Source organism: Muntiacus reevesi, chromosome 2, assembly GCF_963930625.1.
Source record: "Muntiacus reevesi chromosome 2, mMunRee1.1, whole genome shotgun sequence".
Taxonomy (NCBI): domain Eukaryota; kingdom Metazoa; phylum Chordata; class Mammalia; order Artiodactyla; family Cervidae; genus Muntiacus; species Muntiacus reevesi.
This window is the reverse complement of record NC_089250.1, coordinates 156664204-156678231: the sequence shown is the minus strand read 5'-3', so window position 1 is coordinate 156678231 and position 14028 is coordinate 156664204. Positions and strand designations below refer to the sequence as shown.

Sequence of the window (14028 nt, the reverse complement as noted above, 5' to 3'; positions counted from 1 at the left end):
TGAAACTGGATTTCAGTCCAGTCAGGCTTACTCAGTATCTCCACACTTTTGACCACAACTGTATGTGGCCGTATCATAGGTATTGTTTTTCTGTTTGAGTTTTTCCTCTTACTAATATTAGTTTGAACTCTTTCCATATAAGTATATGTAGGTTTACTTCATCCTTTTAATAGCTTCATATGAGTCAATATTTTGTTTCACCACTTTCTTATCAAGGCTTCTGTTTCCTTGTTCTTTGCCATTGTAAATAATCCAACACCAAATATCCTTAATACTTTTGGACACAGGTGTGAGAATTTCTGTAGAGTGGCTTTTACAAGTGGAATTGTTCATCAGGGAGTAGTGTGCACACATTAAATTTAAATAAGGATTGCTTTCCAAAAAGAATTTTGCTCACTGACAGTATGTGAGAAGGCCTGATTCACATTAGTCTTTTTTTAATTGAATTATTTATTTATTTTTGGCTACACTGGGGTTTTGTTGCTACGCGCAGACTTTCTCTACTTGCAGCGAGTGTGGGCTACTCTCTAGCTGGGGTGCACAGGCTTTTCATCGCGGTGGCTTCCCCTGTTGCAGAGCGTGGGCTCTGGAGCACATGGCCTGCAGTGGTTGCAGTGCACAGGCTTAGTTGCCCCACAGCACGTGGAATCTTCTCAGACCAGGGATTGAACCCGTGTCCCCTGCACTGGCGGGTGGATTCTCAGCCACTGGACCACCAGTGAGGTCCCTCACCTTAGTCTTCTTTTCATCTTTGCCAATTTTTTGAAGAAAAATACTCTTTTTCTAAATTGTGTTTCCATGATTCCTGATGGGGTTGAGCCAATTCTTTATTTTCAGGGTAATCTACATTTCCTCCAGAAGTTGCCTTTTGCCTGTATTGCCATTTAGTTTTCATTGTAGATGCTTGTTGTGCATTTTGGATAATAATCTTTTATATTTTTCTGCATTTTTGTCTTCCATGTAAACTTATAAAATTGGCTTGTCAGTTTACATAGAAGAAACTCCTGTTTGTATTTTGATTGAGAACTTGTTGCATTCATAGGCTCATTTTAGATAATTTGGCAACTTCACGATATTTATTTTTTCCTTCCATAAATACCACATGTCTCTATTTAAGTCTTCCATCAGTTAAATTCGACTGTTTTCCTTGTGTAGATCTTGCATTGAAACATTTGTTTACAAATGGGAACCTGTTTTGTCATCACCTAGACTTAATTTGTATTGCTAATGAATAGAAAAACTTCTGGTTTTTACATATGTGTTAAATTTTTACCTAGCTACTCGACTGAATTAGTGACCTTTGTGCTTATTTCATGTTCTTGATCTATCACATTGGCTAGGAAAAACAGTGAAGAAGAACACTGGTGAAAGTGTACATCTCTGCCTGCTTCCTATCTTTAATGAGAATGACTCTAACATTGAAGCACTAAATATGGTGGATCCATTTTATCAGCGTGCAGAAATTTCTATTGCTAGCTTTCTGAGGGGGGTGCCTTTCACTGCAGACTACACCAGACTCCTGTCCAGGGGCCTTCATTGTTTCCTCTACATTTTCCTTGAGAATTCAGAGATGGTCCTCACTGCCTGGGACCTCCCAGTTTTGATCTCCCAGCATTAATCTCCCAGCTGACTCAAATCAGTGGTTAGCACTGAGTAATATTTGCTCTCTTCTTCGCTTCGCTCGCATTGGACCCTGGCTGGCCTAAGACAAAGAGCCACTTTGTGTTAACATAGCCTATACCCCTCTCCCCAGATAAATAAATAATGCTGCATGGATAAAGAGCAAAATTCCACTTCTGGAACTTTCTGACAGGCACCACTGAGAAGATTTCATTCCTGGCTTCTAGTTTTAAATAACTTCAACTTTTTTTCCCCACTGGGTTATCTTGAGTCGCTGACCACCATTTCACATTCCAGTGACCAAGTGGTTTCATAGTTTGTACAGGGGGGTGTGAGAAGGGAATCACCACCTGACCTCTGACTTCCTGTGGAGATTTCACGCAGGCACAGGGTGAAGCCATTTCTAACTCTAGGCTCTCAGCACTGCCTTGCACACAGTTAATGCAAAAGAAGTGTTTTCACGGTTGACTGATGACATGATTTAATTGCAGAGTACATTTGATCATTTTTAGGTGGTGAGACTTTTTGCTAAAACTATGAACGAAAGGATTTCATTTTGTCAGGCATGTATTTGGAGCATGACTCTAATGTGACTTGGCACCTGTCTAGAGAATTGTCCCTGCGTCCAGTGACATTTCGCTTTGGGGAAGTCAACACCTGCTGTGATGGCATCTGTCATATTTAAGAAAGTGACATGTCCATGAATAATGCAGAGTCGCCTCACTAAAATGCCTTCTTCAGAAAACAATTAAAATGAGGCATTGGCAGAAGATTATTATAAGCAGCAGAGAAGCAGGTTTGGGCTCTTTCCGAAATTAAAAAGCAGTGGATGATATCTTTTACTGTGGTTTTCTCATCTTGATGTAAGCTGGGTAGATTATATTATTTTCATACTGTTCAGCTAGAAAAGTGAGGACCTGCTAAATAGGATCCTTTCTTTCTATGGCTTTAGTACAAACCAGCGTTGGCCTTCAACATCAATTTGGATGTTAATGTTTTTGAGGTGAACTTTTTGGGGAGATGGAGTGGACTCATGTCAGGCACGTGGTGTGTAATTGGCAACTCTCCAGGAGAGCCTAAGCCAAGATACAACTGGATGCCAGAAACCCCAAGAGGCAAGGCAGCCCCACGTGGCAAACACGAGCATTGATCTCTGAGCCCCTCATGGGGCCAGCGCCATCGGCTTTAGCTTCTAGGGCTATTGCATGAGAAGTCTGGTCAGTCGGACAAGTATCTTTCCTGCCTTAGTTTTTTCCTCCTTCCCTCAGATTGCCATGTCCACAGGAGAGGCTGGGAGCAGTGCCCAGCAACAGACTGAGCATTTCCTCCCTCTTCTCTTGCAGGCGGGTGACAAGCATTACCACCCGAGCTGTGCACGATGCAGCAGGTGCAACCAGATGTTCACAGAAGGAGAGGAAATGTATCTTCAAGGTAAGGTGGTCTGGAGAATGCAACAACCTCTCCCCACCCGGGGAGAGAGAACCATGCTGTGTTTGTTTGTTTTTAGGAGAAGGAGGCATTTCATTAGCTGCAAGGCTACCCAGATCCCAAATGGATGTAGCCAAGTGTGACCTCATCAGTTAGTATTAATCAGCCAGGCAGTTGACATGCTGGCAGTGAGCCCCTGAGGCTGTTAACAAACAAGTGGATTGCTCATGGATGAATGGATTGAACTTGATGTTTGATGCCATGGAGATAAGGCAAGAGGAAAGATCAGCTAGGCCTCCCACCCAACCCCCAGGAATATGCTTGGGAAACAAAATCAAAAGAGGAAATGAATGTCTAGAAATGTTACATACTGGATGGTTATAATACTTGGTTTTTTCTCACTTCACTATCCTGGGAGAAGGATTTTGGGGGCCTCCCAGTATGCTCTTATCCAGGCTTTTAGGAAGAAGAAAATCTCATATTTGGTGAATTACATCACAGATGTACTACATCCCATGAAGATGAGATAGCTGTCATAGTGAAAGAGAGAAGGACAGAGAGAGAGAGAGAACACACCCAAAGTTCCTGACAGAGAAATTGAGAAGTTTCTGGTGCCAAGGAAGCGCTCATTACCAGAGGGCCATTCAATTTTTTTTAATGAAAATAATTTTGAGAAATTTTCCCAGAGTACAGCTATGATTAGCTTTTATCTCCTCTAAAATTCTGAAGCTTTTCAGAGAGTTTTAGGGAAGGAGTCTCCTCCAGTCAAACAGTACCATCTGTGTGAGCATTTTACTATTTTTAGCAGGAAAGAGTCATTAAATAGACAAGGGCTGATCAGCAAAATTAGCAAGAATAGAAGAGCTATTGCTTGTTCAGTTTGCTAATTACTGGTTCTCATCGGCCTTTGCATGTCATTTCTTCATCTCTGCACGTAACACTATGTGTAGTTTTTTTTTTTTTTTTTTTTTTTTTCTGGGAAAAACATTTATTGTTATTCTTATATTTTGATTTGTTCTGTAGTTGATTCTGGATTTTTTTTTTCTTCTTTATTTTCCCCTCTGTGGTGGCTGTTGCTTTTATTTTTACTATTAAATCTATTTTAAACTACTATGTGTAGTTTTAATGAATGGTTTGCTCTGCTCTTGATTTTTGTTTTTACGAAACTAAGAAAAGTCTCCAGAAACGATTCTTGAATATTAGATCAAAGCTTTGGCTACTCTCCCCTTAAAGAACGCTAGCTGTATGAGAAATTGACAACCCAGACATCCTTTTTAGCTTTAGAATGATTTCTCTGAAAAAATTACAGTGGAAAATCTCACTGAATTTTAAAGGGCCTGATGAAGGCAAGTGACAAGCCCCAAATCTGTGGCCTCATATGGGCTTTATATGACACGTTTTCCCCCAGGATAAACTGTGAATCCTTGGGAGCAATAGACAGGTGTCACTTTACATGTTCAGCATGAAGCAGATTTATTCTTCAGTTGGTCTCTAGGCTGTGTTTTAGATCCGAATGTGTCAGTTACACCACTCACCATCAACGACCCGAGAGTGTACGTCACCCCAAGAGTGTCTGCTGAGAACTGAGACTTAGGGCTCTGGGTGCACCTCTGTATGTTCGCGTAGTTCTGCAAACTGAGTAAAGAGGGTGATTTCAGGCTGTATGTGAGTACAGCACATTCATGCTACAGATAAACAACCCTGGTAATCTGCGCTACGTTCCAAATTCGAGCATCGTTGTAAATCTCTCCTGGGGTTGGGCTTTGGGGTTCTTTGTCTGTGCTCTTGGCACATCCTTGAACAGTGAGCAGTTTCATCTTCCCCAGCATCTCATGTTCTCTCTGGCTCATATTCCCTGTGTGTCTGACCTCTGGAGGACAGTTCCATGCCTTGTACACCCCTAGTGTTCTGGGCCAGGATGTCCATTCAGTAGAACCTCTACAGTGCACCCTGCTCATGCTTCCAGCCCTGTTGCCCACCCTACCTCCCCCCTGCTCTCCGCATTAAGAGGATTCCCGTGCTTTGAAGCCAGCCTCAGAGTAAAAGCCAGTGCTAAGTGGACTATGTGCCTGTCTGACTTTGGTTTGATTTTTTGGCCCTGGGTTAAGCGAGATAGAAATGACTGCTAAATAGGGATTAAAGTATTATTCTGATACAAAATGTATTTACACTGTCATCAATTTAATAGTATTTTTAGCTCAGTGGTGTAAAATAATTCAAGAGTTATTTTAATTTGATAGCTTTTCAGGAGAGAAAGAGTTCAACAGTGAAATGTAGAATATAAAATATTCATACAGAGACTCTTATTAAGTTTATATCATTGACATTGTCCTGCGCAGACAGCCTCATGACTCTTTTAACAATTTAAATGTAGCCATTTTAAACCTGAAAGCTGCATTATTTTCATCCTAACTCAGGATATAGTTTAGTGACCAGAACTGAGAAGAATGTGCCAAATGAGCATCAATCTGGTGAATTTTTGGCTATCATTTTGAAAGTGGAATAAATTTACAAGTTTAGGCAAAAAAATTGCTTTCAACTTAGTAACTATTTGCTTAAGTCTTTTAAAGTCACTCTTTAAAAGACTTCTACCATTCTTCTACAGATTCTTCTACTATTCCCACATTTGAACACATACTCGCATGAACATAGGACTTACATAGAGACCTTAGCCATGAATTACATACACTGTATACCTAGGCAAAAAAAAAAAAAAAAAATCACATAGGCAGGCACTGAATTCTTACAAGAAAAGAGCTTTCTATTGGATATAAGTGTTTTGCGTAGTCCTGTGATACTGGTACCATCCAAGAAAGCACCTTAAATTCCTATAAAGTGAGGTATTGACCCAGGACCAGAAAACAACACTTTAGTAGTAACTTCACTACTTTAAAAGTGAAGGTCTTTTAAAGTTAACTAAAAGGTTAAAAGTTAAAGGAAAACTTGTGGATTTGTAATGTAACTTTCAAACTTTCTGCTAGTTGGATCGATTTCCTGTGTCTGTGTAGATAACTGTATAATTGAAGCAACAACAAAAAAATTTGGTGAGTTTTGCTTCTGAATATAGGTGATCTGGTTTGACTTTATTGCGCTCATCTAAATTGCCTGGTTGTTTTGATGTTGTGTAAACATGGCTTATGGCTTATATTTCTGAAATTAAAAGTAGATATTGGTAAGTACACAGACATTACTTTCAAAGGATAATGAAGGTGAAAAGTGAAACTTAGTTGCTCAGTCTTGTCCGACTCTTTGCGATCCCATGGACTGTAGCCTGCCAGTCTCCTCTGCCCCTGGAATTCTCCAGGCAAGTATACTGGAGTGGGTAGCCTGACCTTCTCCAGGGGATCTTCCCAACACGGGGATTGAACCCCAGTCTCCCACATTGCAGGCAGATTCTTTACCATCTGAGCCACCAGGAAAGTCCCCAAAGGATAATGATAGCATTTGAAAAAAAAAAAAAATACCACTGCCCAGTTGAGAACTAAATGTCTCTTTCATCAAAACACTCTTGTGCCAAATGAGTGGTCTCTGTGGTCTAGGACTATGACTGTTGTAGAACAAACTCAGATTAGATGCAGAAAACTCACCTGGAATTTGAGCTATCATGATTCAGTTGGGCACAGGGCCTCTCTCAGAAGTTCTGTATAATAGGACTGTGGCTGCTTTCCATTTCCTTTATTCTCAGATGTGCATTGTCTTTCCAGGTTCTACCGTTTGGCATCCCGACTGTAAGCAATCAACCAAGACTGAGGAAAAGCTGCGGGTAAGGAAAGCTTTGGCACTGTGATGCCAGGTGTACTTGCTGACCATTGTGTTTATGATCTCTGATTCTTAGGACTGCAGTTTGGGTGAAATTGCTTCTTATGTCTTTTTTTTCCCCTTCAATCACAGACCAAGTAGAAAGACCATTTGGCCAGAAAAAGGTTTCCTCCTACCTTCCGTTGATAGTGATTCTTGTTTCAAATGCTTGTGTTAGACAAAATAAGCCTTGCTTCATGAATCAGTTTCTTAGGAAAGCATTCAAGGGGATAAGTCAAGTTCTAGGTCCAACATCTGATGACCTCCTCACCAGACTTTTTTTGTACTTCATCCATCACATCCCTCAGTCCAAATTCTGCGGCCATTGCTCAGCTCTTGCTGCATTTCATTGGCCTCTCAAATCCAAGTTCACCAAGTAGCCTCCATCTCCAAAAGCTGATGATTTGTTAGATAAAAACTTTTGGGGAAAACCTTGATGAGCTCAGACGAGTCAATGGGAACAAATGTTCTTGATTGCTTTTGTAACTGAAACCTTAGGTAACATCAAAATATTTTCAAAACTCCCTGGAACATGGATCACATAGAGGATAGACTCTTATCTCTCACCTGTTTTTCCTTTTTTTCCTTTGGTTTAAGTCATCTTACTCTGTTCTCAGATCACCACCAGGAGACGATATTCTACCTGTTTCAGAAGCAAAGAGCTGTACACAGTTGCAAGGCCATGATCATAATCTGTTTCTTACTCAGATGCCCCTGGTTTTTCACTTGGGCCGTGAAGTATTTTTCAGAGCAGTAGTCAGACTCGTCCCCAGTCCACGTCCCTCCATTTAACTACCTTAGTGGTCCCCTTCGAAATAGCTGGGCGACACCACCTGGTGTTTCAGGGAAAAGAAAGGCTGAGATTTATTTTGGAAGCCACGCTATAGGTGAGATGGTTAGGTAGCATGACCACCTCAAGGGACATGAGTTTGAGCAAACTGCAGGAGATAGTGAAAGACAGGGAAGCCTGGTATGCTGCAATTCATGGGGTCGCAAAGAGTCGGACACGACTTAGCAACTGAACAACAATATTCTAGAATGTGGAATCATTTCTTCTTGATCTGACGTTAGCAGGCACAAGAAGCTATATATGTGATCCCCAGCAGTGGCACAGCTGCTCCATCAATGTGGCCTGATCACTAACGTGTCATTTGTGAAGAGGTGACTTGGCTTCAGAGAAATGATTATCAGGAACCACCCCGCCCCCTTTTTTTTGGCCTGCCACCCCTGGGAATGACAGCTCTTATTTTCATTTTTCAATATCTTTTCTTTATTCTCAGTGAAGCTCTTTTCTGCCTAGAAGCTCTATTTCCTTTGCTTTCTTTTTTTTCAACTGGCATCTGTAAGATCAGATGGAGATATTTTGTCATTTGCATACTTTAGAAACTTGTCCCTTGCCTGTGACTCTGAATAAAAATGGATGTCTTAAAATTCAGTTAATATGAGCAGACTTTAAGTGGAGGGGGAAAAATCACTTTTTTCTCAAAATGATGGAGTGAAGACCAGACAAGCTGGAGAGGAACTTGTTCACCAATATTTGGATGATTTGTTCCCTGGTTCGACATAGAACTTCAGCTTGAGCATGTGTACCTAACCCTCTCATCTGTCAGTCAGACAGGTGCACACTGGAAGTTGCCAAACTCTGGGATTTTTGATGACTCGTGGATGCTTTGAAGTGGGTTATCGTTATAAAATACTGGCACCTTAAACATAGTACTTATTGTCACTTTAATAGAAATGTAAAATTCACTGTATAACTTGCAGATGCCATCCCCAAACCACCCAAGTAACTAGTGGTCTGCACTATCTTGACAGTCTTGCCCTCAGTTGTTGAATAATCATTTTTATTTCATCCCTGATGAAGTCTTCTGGGAGACAAAGAGAGGAATGCTAACCCAGACTGAATGGAATGTGTCCTTTCTCAGTAAAGATTGCTTGAGTTTGCAGATTGTGTTACTAAAATGCTTTTAAAAAAAAAAACAAAAAAAAACCCTCTTGATTGCATCTTGATGGAACTCTTTGGATAAGATTATGAAAACAACTAGTGAGATACTTCCACTCATTCTGGCCAAGAGGGGCTGTAGTTTTTTCCTTCTTTAGTGAAACTTTCTTCTCCTAAAGCTAGCGTTTACCACTTGGGAGGTCAGGCTGGCCCCCAACTCACTCACCCAGTAGTAAGGATGATGTGCCTCTAAGGAGACGAGGTTCTGACACACCCCAAGTGGGGTACATGTTGACGCTGGTGGGTTTTAAAAGAGGCTAGAGTTTGAAGAAGGAGCAACTCTTGTGCTCTCTTAAGGGTGTGTCTATGGAGGACAGCCTTGAGCCAGGATTTTCAGGCCTTTTTCCCAGTGTCACATCAGTGCAGTTACCATAGCAAAATGAAAATGTTTTAAGGATCTTTCAACAACCCCACTGAGTAATCCACATTCTCCAGATTTCAAGAACTTGTGGGGTGTTTGTAATAACAGTCTCAAGAACATCTGTCAATGGCTTCATTGGCTTCTAACTCTTCATATGTAAGAATATTTTGGCCAAAATAAATGGAAAGGAATGGTGGGGAGGGGGGAAGATTGGAACATAGGTAAATATACTGTAATGTGAAGACCAGTTAGGGAATTCCCTGGAAGTCCTGTTGTTAGGACTCGACATTTTTACGGCCGAAGGCACGGATTCAATCGCTGACTGGAGAACTAAAATCCCGTAAGTCACGTGGCAGGGCCAAAAAGAAAGAAAATGAAGACCAGTTGCTATGCTTTCAACATGGACCTTAAAAATGCACACCCCCCACCCCCGACTAAAGTAATTCCACATCGTTGTTGTTGTTTGGTTGCTCAGTGGTGTCCAACTCTCTGCGACCCCACGCACTGTAGCCCAGCAGGCTCCTCTGTCCGTGGGGTTTCCCAGGCAAGAATACTGCAGTGGGCTGCCAGATCCTCCTCCAGGGGACCTTCCCATCCCGTCTCCTGCATTGGCAGCCGGGTTCTTTACCACTGAGCCACCAGGGAAAACCCGATGTCACTTATCACTTATCAAATTAGTTTTCCTAAATGTTGTTTTTGGATAGTGTTTCTGAATCAAGGCTATTTCTTTCTTCACTCTTCCCTTTTTCATGTTTCATGGCAGCCACCAAACACCCGTCGATCTCCGTCTGATTTCTTTTATCCCAAAAGTCTGATTCGACGCATAGGACGGTCCCCGTGTCTGCAGGTTGGCACTGTGTCTGAGCTGAGGCTCGGGGCCACTGTGCTGGGCCCCAGGCTTCTGTCGCTTTTCCTCCCCTCGCTGCTTTCCCCACATAACTTCTGGGCTCCCATAGAGGCAGATGCTTTTTCTCACCCCACGGAGTGCATCTCACATTCTGATTCCGCCTGTTTCCTGCTCTAGGCAATGTTTTCATTTAGCGTGGTGGCTGACGCATTGTCTTCAGGACAGCGAGCACATTGGAAACCACTGTTTCCGTCCTGTGCTCACACATTTGTTCGCTGAACAAATATTTGCCAAGTACCCAGGTACAGTAAGGAAGAAAAGACAGGTACATAATTATTAAAAGATATTGAAACATATCACAGCATATGGATCGTAAAGATCAAGGCAGGTCAGGTAAGAGGAAGGGGCTCAAGGAGTGCTTCCTGGGAGAAGTGGTCTTTAAGTTGAGTTTTGGAGGCTGGATGGGGTTTGAACCCATAGAGATGATGAGAAAGGGTGGGCCTGATGAAAAGAGCAACAGAAGCGAGGAGCCGGGGAAACACAGTATTTGGGGAAGGAGAGGTTTGGCTCGAGGAAGGAGTGGCGAAATGGAAAAGAAAACAAATAATACTAGCTACAGCTCTGCAGAGGCAAGGAACTGACATATACTCTCAATGGCTCTCCTTAAGAATCCCTGCCAAGTAGCTGTCCTGATTTCCATCTTACAGAGGGAAAGACCGAGACCATTATAATGAACTAACTTCCCCAGAGTTCTCCCAGCAGTAAGTGGAAGAGCTGAGATCGGAGCTCGGGTCTCTCTGATCCCATAAGCCATGTTCTTTCCACTGTCCTACAAGGGAAGAATGAGAGAGAGACCTGGGAAGACACGAAGAGGAGAGCATGAAATACTGGCCAAGTCTGATGGCATCTAAGGAAGAGACAGGGTGTAAGGGCGGCATCGTCTTTCCGGAGCATCCTCTGGAACCTGGGAGAGTCCTCAGCCAGCTCTCCAGATGAGCAGCGAGGCAGGAGTCTGTGTTCCCTGCGCACACTTGACCTTCTTTCAGGGTTTCTTAGAATCAGTTGAAACCTTGGCCCATTAAGTTACAAGTGACCTTCCACGGTGCCAGCTCTGTCCAGATGAAACCCATTGTGTAGCTGTGTTGACACTCAGGGTTGCAACAGCCCTTTAGTCTGGGCTTGATGCCTGCGCCTCTTTTCTCTGCCTGCCAGAACTGCACTCTGGCCCAGGAGAATCTGGGTTTGGGTCTGCTTTCATTAAAGCTGCACCTTCTTTCTTTAAATGATTTGAAAGATAGTTAGCAGTACAGAGTTTCAGAGGGGAAAGAAACCTTTTCGACATCAACCCCTGAAGTTTCTCCACCTACAGAGTGAAGTCAGTCCAAGGTGTTGCAGGTCAAAAGGAGCAACGCTTAACTGTAGATTCCAGGCCCCGAGTGTATTGCATTGGCCCGTGATGCTGGGTTACATTCAACTTATATTTGTCATATAGTATTCATCTATCTTAAACCTTTGGCTCCAGCAGCAGAGTTTCACATATAGTTAACATACAGTGTCATGAATCCAGAGGAACAACCAGAAATTATTCCCATTGCAAGTGAGTACTTAGAATTAGTACCTACTTGGCAAGAAATTGCTTTTTCAATAGCTTTTGGTTTTTTCCCCAAAAGTATGCTTTATAACTCAAATAGTGTTTTATTTTGTTAGCCTGAGGCTATTGCCAAGTGATTCACTTTCATGACTTTAAGAAAAATACGATCAACTGTGAAATATTTTTGGTCTTCTCCAGACCCTTAAATTTAAGAGATGTGGGCATCTTGAGAAGTGGTCAGCTGGCGAAGAGAGAGAAAAAGAAAAGAAAGAAAGAGGTCTATTTTGGAAATCCTTCTCTCTTCTATCCTATTGTTAAACATGGATCTAATTCCATTATCGAGCCTTAAATATCAATAAAGTTAACTGTAACCCTGTCACAGAAAGGTATAAATCACTTGGGACCTGGCAGAGAAAATGGGCCATTTGACAAGCTCTTGCTTCACCTCTTGGCCATCAAGACTTACCAAAACCTTCGAGAAGCCTGAAAATGCCAAAGCAATTCTCAAGTCACCCAGATATTTTGATCTTTTAAATACTGTTGATTACAGCAGTTCATTTCACCAGATAATATCAAGCACCTTTAGTGTTAGATAAACTGTACCCCTTGCAGGGACTTTCAACACTTCATGCCCTGGAATAAGCCTGGTTTTATTGTGGAGGAAAATCATTTTATTTTTTATTTTCTGAAATCTCCTCTTATTTCTTGTTGAGTTACAGGTAAAAGAAAATGGTGAGGGGAAAAATTTACTAATTTGGCCAAGAAGTTCATTCAAGTTTTTCCACAAGATGTTATGGAAAAAAACCCAAACACACTTTTTGGCCAGCCCAATAGAATGACCTAAGAAAAATATATTTTGTTTTCTCTTACTTGGAAGAGTTTTATAAGAAAAGCAAATTTTGTCTATAGGTAAAGGTCGGTAATTCATTATAAACAAACCACACGATATTCCCAGGACCAAGTTTGTAGTAATCTGGAGTGGATCACTTGCTTTCATTCTAAAATGGGGCTTCTGTGCTGTGCCTTTGGAGGCTAAAGCATGAATGACTGCTGTCCAAATTGGGCATGAGTTTTTTTTTCTCTTCTGAAACTAACATTCACTGTATTATAACATACGCACTTGCAAACCCATAATATACCAAACAAATACTGTGTGTCTATTTCTGCAAAGGAGCTAATTAGAGGCTGTAAGTATATCTAGAACAAGGAAATAATGCTGATGGTTACTGTTTTATTAGTGTTGCCGCCAGACATACCACTTTACTCCCAGCTTTCTCTCTTTTCAGATATTTATTCCTTTTGGTGTGTCTTTACAATTCATCAGAATGTATAGGTGTTAAGATTTATCCCGCACAGGCAAGGAGGACTCTTGACCATAGTAAAGGCTAATGGCGATTGCACACCTGGTTCCAGAGAAGATACTGTGCGTTCACTACTCAGGGCACAGGTTCGATCCCTGATCGGGGAACTAAGATCCTGCAAGCTGGTGGGGAAGCCAACACTAAGCCAAAAATAAAAGCAAAAACAAACAAAAAACTGAAAGGAGCTCCTGTTTTGACTTAGCAGTGAGTATTTAATATGTGCAGATTTTAAAAAATATTCCTTCTTCTGCAGCTGTTATCACCTCCTTGTCTGGTGAACTGCGACAAAAACCCAAGGCAGGTACTGTCAGCCTTAGCGGCACTTCGTATAAGGTGTCAACTGCCTTATATGGGTAGCGGTCCTGTAGGTGCTCATACGACCTCTCTGATCTGGGGTCCAGTTGCCTGTAGCTCTCTCCCTTCTTAGAGCATGGCTTCAGATGAATGCAGACTAGATGAGCATAGTTGTTACTCCCCAGCTCCTGCGGGGTGAGGGGAGGTCTGGGGCAAGAGGGCTCTCCAGCTCTCCCCTTCTAAGAAGGGAACATGCGTGTGGGGCGGCCCACAATTGGAAATAAGCGAAAATGTCATTTCTCTGGTTAATTTCCTGGCAAAGCTCCGGTAAGTGTTTTTAATGGTAAACATTTAAAGACGGATGAGAGCTGGGGAATTTCTTCAGTGTAATTTTCATCCTGTAATTATGCCTTCTGAAGTGTAGACAGGTGGACAAAGTCAAGGGGTAAGGGAAATAGCAAGTGAAATGTAGTTAGAGAGTTTTTTTATAAAGTTTTGCACAGAAAACAAAAAGATATGCATTTTTAAAGCATCTACGATTAGTGATCAAATGTCATTTTTTTCTCTTTCCTGTTGAAATAGTCTGGTGAGACCTCTCTTTGTTGATTTATTTCTTCCCTTCGAGGAAAAATAAAAAGGCTTTTTGAAACTGAAAGTAGGTATGTGAAGGTGCTCTGGAGAAATAAATGTAAATTTAGACACTTTGTTTATGAAAGTGTTTTTCTT

At 41.7% G+C, this 14028-nt stretch overlaps 1 protein-coding gene across 2 annotated transcripts in view; it reads left to right on the top strand.

Annotated features, from left to right (window-relative positions):
- Nucleotides 1-14028, top strand: part of ABLIM1 (actin binding LIM protein 1) — a 185261-nt gene that overhangs the window by 128324 nt on the left and 42909 nt on the right. The window contains exons 7-9 of one of the 2 annotated variants that reach the window (XM_065923392.1): nucleotides 2964-3051; nucleotides 6753-6811; nucleotides 9973-10056. In XM_065923392.1, coding sequence (XP_065779464.1) covers nucleotides 2964-3051; nucleotides 6753-6811; nucleotides 9973-10056 — 231 coding nt within the window. The remainder of the gene's footprint in view (nucleotides 1-2963; nucleotides 3052-6752; nucleotides 6812-9972; nucleotides 10057-14028) is intronic. The other variant, XM_065923394.1, reaches the window with a different exon arrangement.